At 36.8% G+C, this 23542-nt stretch overlaps 1 protein-coding gene across 1 annotated transcript in view; it reads right to left on the minus strand.

The window, feature by feature from the left end:
• LOC126298412 (uncharacterized) overlaps nt 1-23542 on the minus strand; it is a 538508-nt gene that overhangs the window by 167759 nt on the left and 347207 nt on the right. The window contains exons 15-16 of the mRNA XM_049989733.1: nt 18317-18456; nt 1522-1655 (exon numbers count right to left, since the gene is read on the minus strand). Coding sequence (XP_049845690.1) covers nt 1522-1655; nt 18317-18456 — 274 coding nt within the window. The remainder of the gene's footprint in view (nt 1-1521; nt 1656-18316; nt 18457-23542) is intronic.

Below are 23542 nucleotides of genomic sequence, written 5' to 3' on the forward strand. Positions count from 1 at the left end.
TGCTGACTCCATGCACACCTCTGTACTCTTTAAACCCATTAACTAACAACAGTACCAGCATTTTGACAGCTGCCCTGCCTTCCTGATGAAAGAATCCCTGTCATATGGCCTTGCAATCCATGAATGACATATCTGCAGTGACAAGAACTTCCTTGCCCAGTGTGCTTTACGCCTCACAAAGGCCTTCATACACAGTTAGTATCCACCAAACACAGTTCACAGACAGGTTTCCTGTGCCATATCCTCACACACCCACAATCCTCCCACCACCTCCAAGAATCAACTGCAAAGGAGTGACCCCCTTGCCACCCAAGATCACCCTGGGCTGGAACACCTGAAACATATCCTTCGATTCTCTTTCATCATGCCCTGAAATGAAGAACATTCTATCCACCCCTCCTAAAGTCATTTTCTATTCCCCACTCAACCTACACATCATCTTTGTCCATCCCTATGTCAATCCTATTCCCAACCCTTTTCCACAGCGATCACATCCCTGCAGCAGACCAATGTTCAAGACCTGGCCAATCCACCCATCCAGAACCTCCCAGTTCTGACACAGGCTTATCCTATCCCATCAGAAGCGGGGACACATATTAAAACAGCCATGTCATATACCAACTGTGGTGTAAAAACTGCACAGCCTTTTATCTTGGTATGACTATCAACCAGCTGTCCACCAAGATGAGCAGCCCCTGCCAAACTGTTGTCAAGAACAAAGTTGACCAGTTGGTGACACAACATGCACCTGAGTACAACATGTTGAATTTCAACAGCTGCTTCACAACCTGAGCAATCTGTTCCTTCCCCCCACTACCAGCTTCTCAGAACTATGCAAATGGAGTTGTCCTTGCAACCCATCCTCCACTGCCGTAATTTTCATAGCCTCAATCTCAGGTAACCCATTGTCCCTGCTCCCATAACATAACAGTTTGCCCTTCCTCTATCCTGTCCCACATTCTGATTCACACACCCACATCACCTTATGTGTATGCCATTCCCTGCAGGTCGCTACAGTTGTGTCAGCCCATATATGTGTCACCACTCCCTCTTGCATTCCTAGCTGGCCAACTGGTCACCTCCCTCTGAGGCACTAGCCTTCCATTCCCAATGCTCTCCCTGCCTCTCATCTCCCTCTTCCTCTACCCATCCCACCCAACTCTACTTCCACCACAACCAGTCCACCTGATAAAAAATAAGGTTGGCACTGTTAGTCTAGCTGACACTGACACTATATAGTGGCATAGGTGTATGTGTGTGTGTGTGTGTGTGTGTGTGTGTGTGTGTGTGTGTGTGTGTGTCTGTGTGTCTGTGTGTCTGTGTGTGTGTGTGTGTGTCTGTGTCTGTGTGTTACATATTCTACTTCTACTCTAGCTCATCACAGGATAACTTGAGAAGCTAGCAAGTTTCCTTTCTCTATAGTGTGTGCCTATCAACAACTCAATGCCTCTGGTTTTCAGCCAGTGGTCTTCTTTAGTCCTACAACAGATATTAATTTTGTATTGCTGTACTGTTACTTACTGGTAATTTTTCTTAATGTTCTGAAAGGCTCTGACAAACATCCATATATTTGGGGTGTTCTTATTTTCACAGTGATGAAGTGATAGCAGGAACTTGGATCCCATGATTTCACAGGGAATAACTAGAGGTAAACCCTGAAATCACAAACAAAACTCACAGTAAGTAAAATATTTTATAAGAAATTGAGACTATGTGAAATTACTCCTAATTGGTGCTGAGACAATTATATGTTGTGAATGACATACATTTCTCTATTTGACATAAACCAATAGGATGATATTTTTGGTATCTAACTGTCATTGTGCACATATTTGACTCTCTTGTTTTATCACCCCCATCAGAAGACTTACTCCTCCTTAGGCGCTTTAAAGTCTCCAGAAGGAAAAAGAAAGATGAAAAATGATAACCCAAAAACCATAAGAATACAAAATGAAAAAGGACCACTTTAAATATTGACAAATGGTGTGTTCAAAGTATAGGTAATATGAACTGAGGACTAATCAGTTCAATAGTAAAAAATCCATGAAAATTGTTCTGAATGACAGAGAAAAGTAATTATACAAGGTATTAAAATGGTTGATAATTACATACCTATTTACTATTGACTAGGTAGTAAAAAAATACACAAACGTACATTTTTGGAATGTAAGGATTATTCAAAATATGTTAAAAATCAACAGAGGCTATGAGACAGTTATAAGGGTATCTGAAGCAACAGAAGTCAAAGAAAAAGTAAATGGAGACTTCTACTCAATGTATCAGGAGTTGTAAGACACCAGAGATAAACACTTCATAGCATCATTCAGCATTAATGTATGAAACCTTTTACAGAAGGTCTGACTCTTTGTTAGTATGTTGATGAATTCCAGCACTCCATTCTCAGATTAAATTTTATAGTAAAGAATTATAATATGGTAATCTCAATAAAAGTAAAGTTACAGAACTCACAAGAAAAATGTGTATCAGAATCAAAATATGTACACATAATTCTACTGGGTGATTAGAAACATCTGGAAAGCTTGTAAGACTGTTGCATGGTAGGTTGCGCTGAAATATAATTGTTAAGAAAAAAAACAAAACATTGTGCCATTTTTGAGTTAATTATCATTGAAATTAGCCAATCAGGTCATCACATACACAAATTCAAAAATTCCAGTAACCTGCCAGAATCAACATCACCAAATGTGTTTTTTGTTTGGTTTCTTAAAACCAAAAAAGAGAATGATACAGAAATTGGACATGGAATGGTAGTAAAAATGAACCTGAGCCAAAGGCTGAGCAGTCTCATGGACTATCATAAATACTATGACACCTGACACTAATTGTATTTGGCAGGCTGTTTGAATTTGCCTGCACAACAGCTGGACTGGCTATCTCAATGGTAATTAACTCAGAAATGGTACAACATATTGAATTCTTTTCTTAATGACAATTTCTCAGCATAACCTACCCTAAAACACACTTACAAGCTTTTCAGATTGTTTCTGACAACCCTGTATAATAGAAAGAAACATTCTTTTAAATACCTAGGCTACATAATGTCCTTTCAAGGTGGTTCAGTGCTACCATATAGTCACTTTTTCTTGGAAATGATGCATCCATTCTTTTTGGGTAAAATTTATTTGAGACAAAGTGATAAGGGCAAGGAAAATGATGAACCTTGCATTACCTGGTAGATGCTGTAAAATGGATAATGATGGTATTGGTTTAAGGGAACTCTATGACATGATTATCAGTGCCCTGGCGAATGGAGGAAATTAATATAATTGGAAATAGCTCTCAAAACTTGATTTTTTTTGTCGAATATGCATTTTTATCTGTTTTCTTGATATTATGTAAGAACACTTCCTGGAGTTAGTGATTTGGTCAATGATTGAAGATAGAAAAAGAAAATTTATAGAATTATGCATGTTTTTTTTTAACATCACAGTTAATATAAAGTTCTTTCTTACACATTTAATCTTCAGTAAATTTTAATTACAATTTTAGTACTCATAATGAATTATTAGAAAGCAGTACATTTTATCTGTTTCCATTGATGGTAATTTTTGGACTGCTGTCCATCATCTTCTAAGCGCAACTGTGCTTACATTGTGCCCTCTGCATTTGGATGAGATTGCCAAGATTTGAGAATATTATATTTCATATCTTCTTGCATTGCAGTACACTGTTGATGCACAATGTCTTTAATGTATTCTCAAATGGAATAATTAGGGTATGTGAAATCTATTGACTGTGATGGCCAAGTCACTCATTCTTCTCTTCCACTCAATCAACCAGAAAAAATTGATTAAAATTATACTTGTCTACCAAGGAAAAATGTGCTGGACACTGAAAGTAAAACAATTAAATTAACTGCTATGTTACCAAAGGAACGTCTCATAGCAACTCTGTTACTGCCTGTTGCAGAAATTCAGAGTACTGCTTTAACTGTTCATACAAATATAGGGTTCAATGATCTTATCATGACAGTTCCACTCCAGTTATATATGCTCCAGATATACTGGTTGTATTGCTCTCAAAACCAGTGAGGATCTTCTTCTGACCAATAGTCTGTATCATGAACATTTACCATGAAGTTAGATTCGAAAGTGGATTTATCAGTCCATAGTATAACAGTTGCAGACTCCAGATTTTGATTTCAAGCCACATGCAGAAAGTAGTTCGTGTCTGGAAATCATCTTCACTTAATGCCTGTAGTGGCTTATGAGGAGCAGAGCTGACACATCTAGTGCAGGAGCTCAGATTTCTCTTTTACACACAGTATTTATTTTAGTTTCTGCTTTTTTGTGTAATTATACCAAGAAGTGAATTGTATCAAAATATTTTACTCTGTGGATTAGTGTTTACTAACTCATTCTAAGTTTTTTCATGTAAATTTAAGTGCTTTAGCTTTGTAAGAGCTGATTTTAGAGTACTGTTTGTAAACAGGTGGATGCTGTGTTGGCCATCGTTGACATGCTTCAAGCTGCTGCCCTAAGCTTCACTGGCATTGGGGCTCCTGAGATGACTTATTTGGCAGCTCTGGAGCCAATAGTGTTGCCTGGGGTCTCCGATGCTGCTGCACCTTCAACTTGGCTTGTTCTGGCTGATCAAGACTTACTTGATGGTGATTGGTGAATAGTGGCATCGTCACTAATCTCTGGGAAAAGTCAGATGTGCTCCTATGTCTTAAAAATAAGTTTGATGTATTGCCTACTGCTGGAAGTATATCCAAGCCAGCACAGGATGCCTTCGTGTTGGGACTGTGGCTGATCTTCCTGAGAGGTCTAGGCAAGTGCAGATGGTGGGATTGCTTGTCACTGGAATCTTCAATGTTTGGTGAGAGATTGTGACCCTCAGAGAAACAGATGGAGTGTCCAGAAAGAAGACTAGTGTTCATACTGCATACTTGGTGGGGATGTTGTTTGAGATGTGGAGGAGGCTCTGCTGGCAGTTATTGAGTGTCTGTTGTGCACGTGGCTGCAAATTCTCATTCATGTGGTGAAGAATGACACCTGCTCCCTGGGTTCAGATGAGGGTTCAGTTCCTACAGGAGGCTGGCTGCTTTGGTGAAAACATCTAGCCTTACTAATATGGTGAAAACAGAGTTCTCATCTTGCAGCAATGTTCCCAGAACCAATCACAATCCTCTGGTTTTAAGCTGAGTGAAAGCTTAAACCAGGGGCTCAGAAAATTCTGTGACAACCTTAGATGCAGATTTCTTGATCTCTGCTACTCTGTGGGGAACTGTATGGCTCCCTTAAAAGGTCATGTAGTCAATACACATAGGAAGTGGCTACTAGGATAGTAAAGTACATGTGGATCACACATGTGGATTTTTAAGGATAGAGAAACCCTCCACAGGCCCACTAAGATACGCTCTGATTACAGACAGAGTACCATTCCTCATAGCAATTTGGAGAAAGAGAATGTTCATATGGTATTACTTAACTGCAGGAGTGTTCATGGAAAGGACAGAGAAATCACTTCACTGGCCCAAAAAGATGCATTCTGACTCCAGACAGGGTGGCATTCCTCATAGCAATTTTGTGAAAGAAAATGTTAATACAGTATTAGTTAACTGTAGGTGCATCCATGTTTCATGTTTATTTGTTAGTCATTCAGCATGTTTACTATGCAATTGGCTTTGTCAAAATACATTTTACATATTTCATATAAGTATAGTTGTTACTAATTTTTACATTATACATTATGCATTCATATACATACATCTTTTTTGTAGTTAGTAATTTGTACATTTTACTCACATCATCATTTCACATATACATAAATACATATAAATACATAAACTTCTTACTAATCAGACAGTTTCAGAAATATTAATTATACAGTTTTACACATTTAGTTAATGATAGTTACATTATTTAATTGTTTATACATTCCTTCCAAATTACTTCCTAGATATTCTTCAATTGAGTAATATGCTTTATTTTTGAGCCATGTGTCATATACTGAAGTGCTCCTTACAGCTTTCTCATTGACCCAATCCTTGTAAACATCATTTTTTTTTGCCATTTGAATACCTAGTCTATACCTGATGAATTACTCATAACTGAAACCCATATTGCAGCTGGGACTGAAACAATGCATAGCAGCAAAGCATCAATAAACTTTCACTGACAGAATTTCTTAGTTTATACAGCAGAAATATTACGTGTGCAAGTTTGCCTGTCAGATAGCTTATATCATCATCCCATGACAGCCTTGGGTCAATTTTTAGTCCCAGTAGTTTGACACTGTGATTCCCTGCTTTCTGTACGTTCAGATTAAAATAAATTTCCTCTGTTTTTGTGTTCATTAGCAATACACCACACCCTACATTTTTGAAAAAGTTCACTATTTTTATTTACCACCTGTTGCATACTCTCACCTGTGGAGATCATGGTCATATCATCAGCATATAAAACATTATTGCAGGCTATATAGTTTGAGACGTCATAAAAATAGATAATGAAGAGGAAGGGTCCAAGAACGGAGCCCTGTGGAATTCCTCTCTTAATTTTCATTACATATAACCTTTCATTGCTCACATACAGTGACTGTTGCCTGATATTCAGGTATGACTTAATTAAATTAAGTGGTTTGTCTGCAATACCATAATATTCTAAGTTTTTAACAATTATGTCATGTGATACTGAATCAAATGCTTTGCTTTAGTCTATGAGTGTTGTACAGGTGGTCAGTTTCATTTCAAAAGCGTTGTAGATTTCAGTTACAAGGCTTTCAATAGCTTTCATGATTGACTGGTTAGTTCTAAATCCAAACTGACTGTCATTAAGTAATTCATTGCTCTCAAAATACATGTAAATCTGTGTGTGTGAGCAGCTCTCTATGATTTTGGCGAGTATAGGGACAATTGATATTGGTCTATAGTAATCTGCCAGGAAGTTTCATATCAGCAAACACTCCACTGGAGAGTGAAAATCTCATTCTGGAAACATCCTCCAGGCTGTGGCTAAGCCATGTCTCCGCAATATCCTTTCTTTTAGGAGTGCTAGTTCTGCAAGGTTCGCAGGAGTGCTTCTGTAAAGTTTGGAAGGTAGGAGACGGATACTGGCAGAAGTAAAGCTATGAGTACCGGGTGTGAGTCATGCTTTGGTAGCTCAGATGGTAGAGCACTTGCCCGCGAAAAGCAAAAGTCCCAAGTTAGAGTCTCGGTCGGGCACACAGTTTTAATCTGCCGCTGCAGAGTGAAAATCTCATTCTTCACCAAGGATATTACTTTCAAGGTAGAGTAGAGGAGTTCCAATTTCCTTAATTATAGCCTTTATTACCACGTTACTGAGTCAAAAGTAGTCTTCTGTTCTAGAGTTGCTCAACTTGTTTACAGAGTTATTTATATCTGTAGCAGTTATTCTACTCCAGTTAAATCTTTTATCTGTTTTATTCTGTGATTGTAAAACAAAATCTTCTGCATCAGTTAAATCATCACTTTTTGGTACCTGCGCATTTAATGAATTTATCAAGTGTTTGTTGAGAGTTTTGCAATTAATTGAATTACTGATTTCTTCTTTCCCAATGTTTATCTCACTTTTAACTATGTTCCAGGCAGCTTTACATTTGTTTTTATAATTTAAAATATTCTCATTTGCTTTCATTTTTGATGCTTTAATTTCAGATTTGAACATTTTTCTTAAGTTTATTTATCGTTCTTGTTTTTTTGACTGTCTTCAGTTTTGTCCTTCAGCATGAGTAGAAGAATTCTAATTTTATTGAGGTGGAGGGTGTACCATTTTTTGTGTGTTTTAGTTTATGCATATTGCTATGCTTACATGTCTTAGTAATAAGAGGGCAGTTGCTGTCTAATGTATTTTTTATATTGTATATGAATAGGTCTTGGAACTAGTCTTGCTTATAAATGGTAACAATGCCTACACAGTACTAGGGACAGAAAGCTGGCTGAAGCCAGATGTTAACAACAATGAAATTCTAAACCCAGAATGGAATTTACAGATTGCTTGGAAATAAAGTTTCAAAATGCTGTAAAAATAAACCACTTCTCAAAATGACATTAAATTTAAATAGACTATTACTGAAAAAGGAAGAAAATTTATGGAAACAAAAACAAAATGAGAATTTTATCATTAAATCACACTGTAAGTGACAGAATATACAAAATAAAAGCTGTATACTACACAGCTGTTCCTTAGTTAGCGCCTGAGATGCCGTGTGCTGCTGGTAAACCTCTTTTAAAAGAACAGTGACTGTGAACAAGTAGCTCTACAGAAGTTTTGAACACTCAAGGTACGAAAAAAATCATTGGTCTAATATCTGCCAGTGACCTGGAGAAAATGATTATGAAATTTGAAAAGGCAGGTTCTTCTGAAGTGCAACACTGCATAGGGAGGAAATCAACCAATGCAACATCAGTAGAAGATGTGGCCACATTATTGCAGGAGGGCTTAAGTGATGGTGTGCAAACCTGCAATGCATGCGGAATCACCTGAATTTTGCACATGCCTGTGAGTATGGAGCATAAAATTCTACCAAACGTCCTGCATTGCCGGCCATACAAAATTACTCCTGTTCAGAAGTTGCTTCATGCTGACTTACCAGTATGACAAATGTTTCTCTAGAATTTCTTGCTCACATGGAAGGGGATACTGAATGGTCATGGAGCATTCTGTGGACAGATGAAGCCCATTTCCATCTGCAAGGACATGTCAATACACAGAATTGTAGAAAATGGAAAGCAGCAAATCTGCCTGTACATCAACTTGTACTACATCATCGTGCAAAGGTAACTATGTGATGCAGGTTGATGGCATCATTTATTGTAGTGTCATATTTTTATAAGCAGATGGGTTCCGCAGGTCGTTTTATCTGTATCATCACTGGTGAATACTATGTGGGTCTTTTGCACACTACTGTTGTTCAAACCCTTCAAGAGGATGGATGCATTGGTAGGATAATGATTATGCAAGGTGGCACTCCTCTGCACATTGCACAGCCAAATTAAGTAGCTGCTGCAGAGACATTTTAGAAATGCTAGAATTATCAACTATAATTTCCCTACATCTTGGCCATCCAGATCACCTGATTTTAATCCACATGACTTCTGGCTGTGAGTTTACCTGAAAGATGCTGCATTCAGAGTTCCAAATACAAACAGAGCTGAATTGAAAGCACACATTGTGCACTCAGTCCATTGAAGAAACCTGTAGCTCAATAAACAAACCCCCTGAAAATGCACTAAGTATTATGGACAGCTGCTTTGAAAGGTTTCCCCCAGGCACCTTCACTTTCACAGAAGTGAGCCCAAATAATATCCTAAAAATAGTGGAAAATTTCAAACCTTCAGTTAGTGTTGATTATTATGATATGTCATGGAATTTGTCGAAAGATGTTATTGATTGTGTGATTTATCTCTTAACTTTTTGTATTAAGAAATGCCTAGTTGAAAGTAAGTTCCCCGACATACTAAAAATTTCTAGAGTTGTGCCGATATATAAAAAAGGGGAAAAGAACTGTCCCACTAGTTACAGACATATATCCATAACCGCAGTTTTTTCAAAAATTTTAGAAACAATTATGTATGAGCATGTTAGTGTCTACTTGGGTAAACTAACTATAATTACTGATAAACAGTTTGGATTTAGGAAAGGTAAATCCACAACAAATGCAATGGACTCCCTCGTAAAATTAGTACTAGATGTGTTCGAGGCTAGGGACTACACCCAGGCTACATTTTGTGACCTGAGCAGAGCCTTTGACTGTGTAGAGCATGACACTGTGCTGAATAAGCTAGTTTACTATGGTTTTGATGACAACAGTATAAATATGTTAAAGTATTTTCTAGAGAACCATCAACAAGCTGTGTGCAATTGTAGGAAGAAATCAAATTTGGTTAATGTTAGGTACAGAGTGCCTCAAGGGTCAGTGCTTGGACCTTTACTGTTTATACTAATGATTAAATTCTCACACAATATCCTATGCTGAGGACACAACTTTTATACATAAAAACTCTGATCTAGGTACACTGAAAACACTGACCGAAAATACCCTTGCTCAGTCCTCATTATGGTCAAAGCTAATGGCTTCTTACTAAATGAAAACAAAACCCAGACACTTTACTTCAGCCTCAAAGAGATTCCTAATGAACCTGAACTAGAAAATGTCAAATTTTTATGTGTTACTATTGACAATAAATTGACATGGGAACCACACATTAAAAATATATTGGCTAGGCTTTCAAGAGTTATTTATCTAATTAGAAATTTAAAAAGACATGTTCCCAATGACTATGTGAGATCAGCATATTTTGCCTTCTTCTTCTTTGCCTGAATGCCTTATAGAAGTAAAGGAACATAGCATCTACATGTGTGATGGGTTCTACCGCTCTCACTGTCTCATGGATGAACAGAGCGAGCTGGGTCCACGCAATTGTTGTTTTTGGAACCTATATTGATCCCTACATAGGAGATTTTTGGTGTCTGGAGATGTCATAATACATTAGCATAAAACAAGTTCCAAAATTCTACAACACACAGACAGCAGAGATACAGGCCTACAGTTTCATGCACCTCTTCAATTAATCTTCTTTTTGCATACTCTCTGCACTATCACAGTTGTATCCTGTCAGATTGAGTGGCCTTTGCTCTCTTGAGTGATTTCAGTTGCTTTTCTATCCCAAGATCACTTATTTTGCTAACAACCATCCTCGCATTAATATGACAATGTAATGAAGGCACTACAGTATAATCTTCCTCTGTGAAACAGTTTTTGTAAAAGACATTTAGTATTTTGGGATTTTGTGTGTCATACACCATTTCAATGCCATTATGGCAACAATGTCTGGACAGATGGCATAAATCCATTTAATGAAATAACATCAGACTAAAACTCCTTATGATTTTATGCCAAGTCAGTAGATATAATATTATTTTCAAATTCATGGAACAGTTGATGCATGGCCCTCCTTATCGAAAATTTGGCTTTATTTGGTTTTTGTTTGTCTGTTAGGCTTTTACCATGCTTAAATCTGCAGTGAACTCTCTGTGCTTTTGTACCAGCTTTCTAATATGGCTATCAAACTACAATGGAGCTTTTCCATCCCTTACAACTTTGCTCTCCACATATATATCTAAAGTGTATTGCATAATGCTCTTGAACTTTGTCAATTAATAACCAATTTTGTTACTGCTGAAGATGAAATTTTTGTGCTGATCACTTGGATAATCTGAAATCTGTTTCTTGTCACCCTACCTAAACAGATAGTTCCTCATGCCCTTCTTTGTATTCCTGTTTATGGCTGTAATCAGTAGTGCTGTACTGGCCATAAAATCACCAATTCCATGTTCTGTGCTAACTGGGTTGAAAACTTCAGGTCTGTTTTCCACCAGCAGAGCTAAGATCTTACCTTCACTAGTCAGTTTTCTGATTAACTACTTGAGGCAGTTTTTGATTAAGGCAATTTCACATGGTTCCCTGCCACTACTACCGGCCCTAATCACTTGAGCCTGGCAGTTTATAGCTGGTAATTTGAAATATCTACCTTGTATTACAAGGTATTTATGTATGATGATCTCCAAGATTCCATTCAGATGTCCCTCCACTACTTCTCCCGAGGCAGGCGACCCATAAAAGTATCTGATAACCATGATTTATCCATCTTTAACACTTGTTTTCACCCAAATTATTTCACATTCAGAATCTGTACGACTCTCACTACATGTTACCATATTTTCATGGCAAAAACACATCTTCACCATCACCATTCAACCTATCGTTGTGATATACAGGGTGGTTATAGTTAAAGTTCCAGTTTCAAAATTCTGTAGGAGGGAAGTGATGCTCAGAATTACATCAATTTGACAAAAAATTTCCCACTTGATGGTGCTGTTACTGTCATAATATAAATGAGTTCATCTGCAAATTACAGATGAATAGCAACATGATGGCTATAGTGTGAGTTACACATTAAACCAACCATAGTGTGCAGTGTGCATGACTCCACAAATTTGCCATTGAACAGTTTTGGCACTGTTAGTTAGGTAAGACAATTCTCCATGGCAAGGTCATACTACCTAGGATGAAAAAAAACAGTTTTTAACTGGTTTGAGGCAATAAACCACAAAAAATTAACAATGAAATTGGTTTTTAACTGTTCTGAGATCAAAAGCCACTTAAAGAGCAACAATGAAATTGGTTTTTAATTGTTGTCCACCACTTCCTGCCACAAACTGAAACTGAGAAACAGCATGTTCCATAACAGATCAGAGTGTTTCAAGGGTCACATTCATAATGTGTTGATAATAATAATAATAAAATTCTATTGTCATTCAGCTGGTTACAGCAATAGACAAAGTCAAGAGCATTTATTTCTACATAAACTACAATATTGATGTAAATTGGTTTACATAAAATAGGTACACATTAGAATGCAGTATTTTCATCTTCAAAAAATTCATCAGTGTTGTAAAACGGATTGTTCATTAGTAGCTTGTATAATTTAGCTTTAAAAATATGTACAGGCAGTTCTTTAATGTCAGCACTTAGTCTATTAAACATCCTTAGTCCAAGAACTAGGTAGGAGTTCTGTGATTTTGATAATCTACTATATGGTACATCTATAGATGTTCTGTTTCTAGTATTGTGGCTATGAATATCGGTTCTCAACACAAAATTAGATACATTGTTTCTAATGCACAACAAAACATTGCAGATGAATAAGTTTACTACTGTAAGACACTGCCATTTAATAAAGAGAGGTTTACAATGTACTGTTTTATCAGAATCTGTGATTATTCTTATTACTTTCTTCTGTAAAAGTAAAATATCATTTACATGACAGCTACTACCCCACAGTAAGATTCCATAAGAAATGATGCTTTGGAATAAGGCAAAATATGCTGACTCACATAGTCATTGGGAACATGTCTTTTTAAATTTCTAATTAGATAAATAACTCTTGAAAGCATAGCCAATATATTTTTAATGTGTGGTTCCCATGTCAATTTATTGTCAATAGTAACACATAAAAATTTGACATTTTCTAGTTCAGGTTGATTAGGAATCTCTTTGAGGCTGAAGTAAAGTGTCTGGGTTTTCAGAATGAGATTTTCACTCTGCAGTGGAGTGTGCGCTGATATGAAACTTCCTGGAAGATTAAAACTGTGTGCCCGACCGAGACTCGAACTCGGGACCTTTGCCTTTTGCGGGCAAGTGCTCTACCAACTGAGCTTCTGTAAAGTTTGGAAGGTAGGAGATGGATACTGGCAGAAGTAAAGCTGTGAGTACCGGGCGTGAGTCGTGCTTCGGTAGCTCAGATGGTAGAGCACTTGCGCGCAAAAGGCAGAGGTCCCGAGTTCGAGTCTCGGTTTTGTTTTCATTTAGTAAGAAGCCATTAGCTTTGTCCATAATGAGGATTGAGCAAGGGTATTTTCGGTCTGTGTTTTCAGTGTACCTAGATCAGAGTTTTCATGTATAAAAGTTGTGTCATCAGCATAGAATATTGTGTGAGAGTTCCTACTAACTTTATTTTACCATCTCTTTCAACAGACAGTTATCATTATTTTCTGTAATAATGTCTATTCAGTAACTATTTTGGGTATTCTCCCATTTTCAATTAACAGCACACTAAAAAGTATGTCAATGCATGTTCACTGTTCTGAAGAGGATGTCATCTTAATATCAACCTTGTTTACAAATACCTAGTGCTGGTTTTAGGCTGAAGTGAAAGAAGCAGCAACATGGGGCTACAAGCTGAGAGGGGCACCAAGGTGCCACAACTATAATATTTCTATACAGGATATACCACATTTAATAGCAGCCACTTGAGGTGTCAAGTTGGCTGAAATTGTATCAGGAAAAAGAATGGGAGAATGAGGGCTCGGTGGTGGTAGTGGTGGTGGTCGTGGAGGGGGGGGGGGGGGGGGGAGTCAAATGATGGGTCACTTCTGTGAAAAAGTCTTCTTGAACTGGCTCTTTATACATCGTGTGCATAATAGAACATTGTTACTATTTATTAAGTTACTGTCATGATTGTGGTTCTCAAGTTATTGAAAAATAAGTTTCTTAACAATACCGATGAAATATGATGTGATTTTTGAAAGGCTGTCAGGAAGGAGTATTAATAATGTCTGGCTACAGTTGCACATGGATTGTCATGTTCTGATCATCTTTGAATACCTTCCATTGTTGGACAGCGATTCCAAAATCATAACATTAAGCTCTGGGCCACTTAAATGATGTTTTCCCTCTGAGTCTTTAACTATATAGTTTCTGTCCTGACAACTGATCTTTATGCCACAGATTCTGCTAAAACATGTTGATTAGATTAGATTAGATTAGATTAATACTTGTTCCATGGATCATGAATACGACACTTCGTAATGATGTGGAACGTGTCAGGTTAATGAAAAATGTCTGTACAAGATATTACATTACACAAAATATTGCATGACATAATGCTTAAGTTAGTTTTTTTCCCTCCCTTAATTTATATCTAAAAATTCAGTCAATGAGTAGAAGGAGTTGTCATCTAGAAATTGTTTTAATTTATTTTTAAATGTTGGTTGGCTATTTGTCAGGCTTTTGATGCTATTTGGTAGGTGACCAAAGACTTTTGTGGCAGCATAATTTACCCCTTTCTGTGCCAAAGTCAGATTTAACCCTGCATAGTGAAGATCATCCTTTCTCCTGGTATTATAGCTATGCACACTGCTGTTACTTTTGAACTGGGCTGTATTATTAACAACAAATTTCATAAGTGAATATATATACTGTGAGGATCCCTAGATCCTTAAATAGATGTCTGCAGGATGACCGTGGGTGGGCTCCAGCAATTATTCTGATTACACGTTTTTGAGCAATGAATACTTTTCTACTCAACGATGAATTATCCCAGAATATGATACCATACGAAAGCAATGAATGAAAGTAGGCATAGTAAGCTAATTTACTGAGATTCTTATCACCAAAATTTGCAATAACCCTAATAGCATACGTAGCTGAACTCAGACGTTTCAGCAGACCATCAATGTGTTGCTTCCAGTTTAACCTCTCATCAATGGACACACCTAAAAATTTTGAAAATTCGACCTTAGCTACAGACTTCTGTTCAAAGTCTATATTTTTTACTGGAGTTGTGCCATTTACTGTACGGAACTGTATATACTGTGTTTTATCAAAATTTAAAGAGAGTCCATTTGCTGAGAACCACTTTATAATTTTGTGAAAAACATCATTTACAATTACATCACTTAGTTCTTGGTTTTTGGATGTTATTACTATACTTGTGTCATCAGCAAAATGAACTAACTTTGCATCTTCATCAACATGGAATGGTAAGTCATTAATGTATATCAAGAACAGTAAAGGACCTAAGACCGAACCCTGTGGGACCCCGTACTTGATAGTCCCCCAGTTTGAGGAATCAGCAGTTGTATTAACATTACATGAACCACTTATTTCAACTGTCTGCATTCTTCCAGTTAAGTATGAATTAAACCATTTGTGCACTGCCCCCCTCAAACCATAATGATTTAGCTTATCTAAAAGAATTCCATGATTTACACAGTCAAAGGCCTTTGAGAGATCACAAAAAATACCAATGGGTGATGTCCGGTTATTCAGAGCATTTACTATTTGATCAGTGAAAGCGTATATAGCATTTTCTGTTGAAAAGCCTTTCTAAAAACCAAATTGACATTTTGTTAGTACTTTATTTTTACAAATATGGGAGGCAACTCTTGAATACATTACTTTCTCAAAAATTTTTGATAGAGCTGTCAGAAGAGAGATTGGGTGATAGTTGTTGACATCCAAAATATCCCCCTTTTTATGCAATGGTTTTACAATGGCATATTTCAGTCTATCGGGGAAAACACCCTGCTCCAAAGAGGTATTACATACGTGGATGAGAATCCTACTTATCTGTGGGGAACAAGGTTTAAGTATCTTGCTGGAAATGCCATCAATTCCATAAGAGCTTTTACTTTTCAGTGAGTTTATTATTTTACTGATTTCAGAGGGAGAGGTTGGTGGAAATACAGTTGTTTCAAACTGCACCGGTATGGCCTCTTCTATTATAAGCCTTGCCTCTTCTAGTGAAGATCTAGATCCTATTTTCTCCACAACATTTAAAAAATGATCATTGAAAATATTTCTAATTTCAGATTGTTTGTTAGTACACTTGTCATTCAGTTTTATGGCACTAAAGTCTTCCTGTGCTCTTGGCTGCCCTGTTTCTTTTTCAATAATATTCCAAATTGCTTTAATTTTATTATCAGAGTTACTGATCTCAGACATGATACACATGCTTCTGGACTTTTTAATAACTTTTTTTAGTACCACACAATAGTTTTTATAATATTGAACAATTTCGGGGTCAGTACTCCCCCTTGCTGTTAGATACAGTTCTCTCTTAATGTTGCAAGATATTCTTATTCCTTTAGTTAGCCAAGGTTTTTTATATGTTTTCTTGGAATTATGTTTCACTATTTTCTTGGGAAAACAATTTTCAAATACCCTTACAAATGTATCGTGAAATAAGTTATATTTCAAGTTTGCATCGGTTTCCATATACACTTCATCCCAGTCTAGCTGCTTTAGGCTTTCCTTAAAGTTTGCAGTATTTATATTGTTAATTGAATGCACTGTTTTGAAATTCTGATTTGATATACTGCATGGAGCTATGTCATGTACTGTAACTAGCTGTGCACCATGATCTGAAAGACCATTCTCAACAGGATAAGCATTTATGTCTTTAATCATACTGAAGTAAACACTGGCATCAAATGTTAATGAGTTCTGGAGCTACAGAATTTAAGACATGGTGCATATTTCCTATGTGATCAAAAGTATTCGGACACCCCCAAAAACATACATTTTTCATATTAGGTGCATTGTGCTGCCAATTACTGCCAGGCACTCCATATCAGTGACCTCAGTAGTCATTAGACATCGTGAGAGAGCAGACTGGGGTGCTCTGCAGAACTCACAGACTTCGAATGTGGTCAGGTGATCAGGTGTCACTAGTGTCATATGACTGTATGTGAGATTTCCACACTCCTAAACATCCCTGGGTCCACTGTTTCCCATGTGATAGGGAAGTGGAAATTTGAAGCAACACATACAGCACAAAAGTGTACAGGCCACCCTCGTCTGTTGACTGACAGAGTCTGCTGACAGTTGAAGAGGATTTTAATTGTAATAGGCAGACATCTGTCCAGACCATCACACAGGAATTCCAAACAACATCAGGATCCACTGCAAGTACTATGACAATTAGACAGGAGGTGAGAAAACTTGGATTTCATGAAATTACCAAATATCCAGCAATGGTTTACGGTCACTGCACAAATTGGGAACCACATGGAGCCCACCATTCATTGGATTTCATGGTTGAGCAGCTGCTTATAAGCCACACATCATGCCGGTAAATGCCAAATGAAGCCTCTGGTGGTGTAAGGAGCATAAATATTGGGTGATTGAACACTGGAAAAACATTGTGTGGAGTGATGAATCACAGTAAACAATTTGGTAATCAGATGGTAGGGTGTGGGTATGGCGAATGCCCAGTGAACGTCATCTGCCAGTGTGTGTAGTGCCAACAGTAAAATTCGGAGGGGGTGGTGTTATGGTGTGATTGTGTTTTTCATGGAGAGGGCTTGCACCCCTAGTTTTGCATGGCAGTATCACAGCACAGGCCTACACTGATGTTTTAAGCATCTTCTTGCTTCCCACTGTTGAAGAGCAACTCGGGGATGGCGATTGCATTTTTCAACACGATCAAGCACCTGTTCATAATGCACAGCCTGTGACGGAGAGCTTACATGTCAATAATTTCCCTGTAATGGACTGGCCTGCATGGAATCCTGATCTGAATCCTATAGAACACCTTTGGGTTGTTTTGGAATAGCGACTTCATGCCAGGCCTCACCGAATGACATCAATACCTCTACTCAGTGGAGCACTTTGTGAAGAATGGACTGCCATTCCCTAAGAAACATTCCAGCACGTGATCGAATGTATTCCTGTTAGAGTGGAAGCTGTCATCAAGGCTAAGGGTGAGCCAACACCATATTGAATTCCAGCATTACCGATGGAGTACACTACAAACTTCTAAGTCCTTTTCAGCCCGGTGCCTTGATACTTTTGATCACATAGTGTATAAGTCATACACACATTTGATGTCTCTAAATGAATGGAACAGCATTTTTTCCTTTTCTTATATCTATTTATTCCAGGATCAACAAGATTATCTTAACTGAAATCTTATTTTCATATATTAATTCAGTTTATTACATGCATTTGTAATCTAATCTACTTGTAACATATCATATCTTACCTGGATAGTATCACTATGGATTTTAGATATATCTTTAATTGTGTCACAAGAAGGGCATGATTCCCTTAATAGCTGCTCATTATTTTCCCCAGTAACAATTGTTGTTCGCCTCAAATGTGCCACAATGCTGACTGTGGTACCTAATCATAAAATCAGAAATATTGAATTAGATATGTGGGAAACTGCAGAAATATTTCAATGTTACTCAGTGTCAAACAAAACAAAAATGCTTGAATTATAGCAGTATATTGCTTACAGGGTTCCAAATGTCAGTTAAAATCAATGACTGTAATGATCACAAATTGATATAACTTCCCACTGAAGATTCTGTTGCATTATTTTGTTTTGCTCCTGCGACATGTTAGGAAAAAATGTTGTAATTAAAAATTTTCTCTATTATAGTTCAATATATGAAAAAGACTTCTAGTAAAATTTTCATGTTTTGGTATGACTCTTTCATATGCTCACTATGCTCAACTGGAATAGAAGGAATCTCATTACCAATATGTAAAAGTACTGCTTTTAAGCTGAACTTTGACAAATCAATAAAGAGTCTCCAATCATCATTGTTGTAATTAATTCTGAGAGCCTTCATTAGACAATTACACATGCCACAAGACTATCTTGCATGTTAAAAGAAGGAGTGAATTGTTGCTCTCTTCTGTGGTAGAATGAAACATTTACATTGCTTTCCAGAAAATTGTGTTGCTGCAATCTTGATGTTAAAATCTCAGCCTTAGCTTTAGAGAGCTCCAAATCTCTAATAAGGTCACTTAACTCATTTTGAGACAATTTTTGTGGATCATCAGTTGATGATATATTTGGAAGAAACTCTGGATCTTGTGAGGTACATGGTTCACGAAATTCAGAATCCCCATCAGAAGTAATATTGTACTCTGTCAGTGGTTCAGGTATTGGCAATCCTTTCCCATGCAAAAATGGGCATATGGCAGATTTAATGTTAGGATGGATCACTGTCTGCTTCTTCTTCTTCTTCTTCTTCTTAGATATTCCCTTCTTGACAGAAGGAACCATACAAAAGTAGCAGTCACTGACATGGTTAGTTGGCTCACACCAGATCATGGGCACTGCAAAGGGCATTGAACGTCTTTTCCCTTGCATCCAATTCCTGAGGTTGCTCGCACAAGTGTTGCAGATCACATGTGGAGCCCAGGATTTATCATGATCACCTATTTTTGACCCACAATAACAACTGTAAACTTTTTTAATTAATGGATTTATTTGCAGTTTTTGTGAAGCAAATGTAACTTCTCCACACACATAAAAAAATGTGTCAGCACTGCTAACACAAACTTGTGGCATTTTTGTTCACTTCAATAGCAGTCAGCTTGAACAACTGGTAGTTAATCTGGAAACAAACTGAAGTTGAGGAGGAGGGAGACAGAAATATCAGTAAAACTGGTATCAATATGTTTATATCCAAAATATTGTGCACTAGTAAGTCCAGGGGCAATAATATAATCCATTATTGCTAGTTACTATGACTCTGACAAACCATTATAATATTTGATTTACTTAACATAAAAGTCTGTTATCTCACCATAATAAAACAGTAAAAATGAAAACTAGAGCTAATTTTGAAATTGTCTTTGTGATATTTGTGATCAGCACATTAGAATTGATAGGAATTAGCTATTTTCATTCAATTTACATTTTCATTGTTGTACAGTGAAATTAATGGCTGAATTTAAAAATTTAAAATGTTGCCATAATCTATCCATTAAGATGTGAAGTCTTACATCAAAATCTTAACACAATAATTCAAGTATTATAGTTATAAACTGTGTATCTGTCTTGAGGCAGTGTGACTGATGGTAAGCAAATACCCAGGATTTATTCATCCAGCATCATAATTGCAGAAGTATTCCACTATTCCTTCAACATATCCTGCTGCACATAGATTGTGTAAAGCTATGATTTACAGGTTATACAGAAGAGATGCACAAACTGTATACTCAGTGTTGAAGCACTCTCACTGTGAATGTTCAGTGCAAAGGTGCCCATATGGTAGTTTGTGGGGTGTTGGGGGGCACTAGACCTGGGAGTACAGATTATTTATAATATTTTGGAAGAAAACTTGTAAGTAGCCATAAAAATTTCCAATTCTAATCTTGTTAAAAACTTACATAATATCAACTTTTAAATCATTTTCATGAAAAAAAATACCTGACTACACTATTTTTTTTCCCCTTTCTATAAGAGCTAAGGCGGTATGGGCACCCTTGGCTCAACATTAATATCTCATTCTGTTGACAGAATGATTGATACAATTTTAAGTGCCTGAAGCATATTTTGCACCTGATCATAATTAATAATATAAGCTAGATTACTGTTGACTTTCATTACTGGCTGAATGTGATTGGTTTCTTTATGAATGTGTCAACTAAGAATTATTGATACAATAAACTGTTTTCCAGTGTTATCATATCAGTTCCACTCATAACATTGCTAGATTTAAATATCACTATTGGGAAAAACTGTGGGCAATTCTGAAATCAGATACCAAAAGAATTCATCACAATTTAAAAGAAGCCTTGAAGCAATGACTCTCATATACAGATAGCACAAAGAATAAAGCGAACATCAACGACTATTATCCTGACAAATATCATTAATTTAATTATGAAATGATGATTTCATTTTTTCATTAAAACTGATATATCAATGTAATTTATTATATTAGCATTTAAGATAAATTTACAAGTTCTAAGCATTAAGGAGTTAAGACTGGAGAGTGTTGACATACCTGTATATCCAGTAAGATAGTAAGTTGCTGACTTTTGTGGCTGGAAAAATTAGTGTTACACTAAGCTTATCCAATAAAGAGCTATCAGGCATAAGGGAAACTTGAAAGGAAGTGCCAGTATGCTTTGTCAGCATCAAAGGGCATAATTTTAGCATGCAAGTGAATTCAAACAGTGCACAATGATCAGGTTTCAGGAAATAGGTTTTCCACACAATTTTGACATATTTTCTTTTACAAAAGTGACACATCTGAGGAACTGATGTGCAGATGAGGCTTGTATGAAGTTATTAGTGATACTATACTGTGGAATATGAGAACAGCATGAAAAAGATCTTCAGCCGTAACAGCCTATACATTACCATTGACAGTGGTGGGTCATTGCTGGAACATTGCAACCACTATGGAGCTCTCATTACATTCAGTGGCATTCTGTAATCCTATGGAGAGCTGTGTCTAGGATGTTGGACTAAGTCAAAATTTACATTTTACTTAATTTTTCCACATAGTTGATAAAAGAAATTACTTTGTTATGAAGTTTGTAACTTACCTGCCATATGTTCAATAAAATGTGAAGAAAGAAAAGCTATAGTGCATCATCTGAAGACAAAAAAATACATTCTGGCACAACAGCAGTGTTATAAAAAGAGAACAATTACAACTTTCTTTGTGAAGAAGCATACATCTTATGAAGAAGCTATGAGTGCTGAAATAACAACTATTTATCAATGTGTAAGACATGGCCCTAGCTACAAGTCACTGGATTGCCAAATGAAATTGCATCATTCCTTGTTTCCAGACAGTAATATTGCATATATAAATTTGTGTGGAAGAACCAGTCAACAGCTATGTCAGAAAAAGTGCACAGCCAATTCAGACAAGATGTAGTCACAGGCAAGCTTCATAAATCCTTTTATTTTTCTGTGTCTTCAATTGCTTCAAACTGAGGAAATATAAAAACTTTTCATTATCCACATAAAACTTATAAGCCAATAGGCTGTGGTCATTGGATAAATCTCTCCCCTGACATATCATCTCCGACTGTGGGAGATGTACTCTGAGGTAAAGCAGAAAACTGTTTTACTGCTTTACCTCAGAGGATATCTCCCTCAGTTGGAGATGAAATGTCAGGGGCAAGTTTTATACACCGACCATGGCCTATCAGCCTGTAAGTTTTAAGTGAAAACAATACTGGCTCTGAAATCGTACATTGTATGACTTTCATTGTGCAGTTTAGTACTTTCATGTCAATCACAGGAGACATCAGAGATTGCTAGATTTTTATGAATACTCTGAAGAAACCCACAAAGAAATTTTCCATGCCATAAAGATCATTACAAAATCTATAGCCTTTCATGTGATTCAAGATAAGTGAATATAGTGCTCACAATGCTGCAGTGAACTATGGCAAAAATTCAGTTTTTGTCTTGCTGAAAAACAAAAATCTAACCTTTTGAGAGCTGACTGCAACTTTTGTGGTACCATTAAGCATGCAACAACATCCACTACCTGATATGTTCCAAAATGCCACCCATAAAAATGTGATTTTCCTCGGGCTCCTATTTCAGGTTCTATTGGTGGGGTCAACTGTTTTGGATAGTCCTTGGGCTAGTAACCATTTGTATGACTAAAAGAAGATTCATATTAGTGTCAGTCTCCTACAGTACAAGGTCAAAGTATGACTAGTACACACTTCCTCCTGCTTAGGCAAATGGAGCAAATGGCACCCAAACCCGAGGGCCCAGTTCCCCCCTCCCAATTTCCCATAGCTCTGAGTCAAAGGCTATAATAGTGTAATCAGGTGTTTTTCTTTCTAGAAAATGATTTAAAAGTCAGACTTACACAGGTTTTTAAAAGGGTCAAACGTGGAACTTTTTTATGGCTACTTACAAGTTGCCATTTACCTTCCTAAACACTAAAAATACACCATACCCCCAGGTCTAGGTTCTACCCCTCACCACCCTCCCCTCCCACTCCACTACAAACTATCATGTGGGCACCTTTGAATGGAGCAAATTATTTGATTCTTTATGAATTTGATGTGGTCTATGATGGACCTCAAGGGGGTTATGGAAGCAACATTATTTCATAGGAAATTTCTCAGAAAACCTTAAAAAAGGCATCTTTTACCATTTTTTTCTGAACAAAAGAGAGCCATAATTTTTGAGATATATTCCTAAGATCATGATCTTGAACAGTTTTGAAAATTTTCTAGTAACATTAGCCATTTCCAAGATACATAGTTTCAAAGTTACGCTACATCTACATATAAAATATGGAAGCAAAATACACTTTGAAGTGAAATCTAAATAACAAATAATCACAAAAAATTCTCAAAATTTAGCAGTATATTCCTTGGATGTTTATCTAGAAGTACCATCTTCCTGTTTTCAACAGTCTTTATTAGTTCATGGTCTGTTCCTTAGAGAACCCAAAAAAGCATTTCTTTACCATTTCCTTGT

This window comes from Schistocerca gregaria, chromosome X, assembly GCF_023897955.1.
Source record: "Schistocerca gregaria isolate iqSchGreg1 chromosome X, iqSchGreg1.2, whole genome shotgun sequence".
Classification (NCBI taxonomy): Eukaryota; Metazoa; Arthropoda; class Insecta; order Orthoptera; family Acrididae; genus Schistocerca; species Schistocerca gregaria.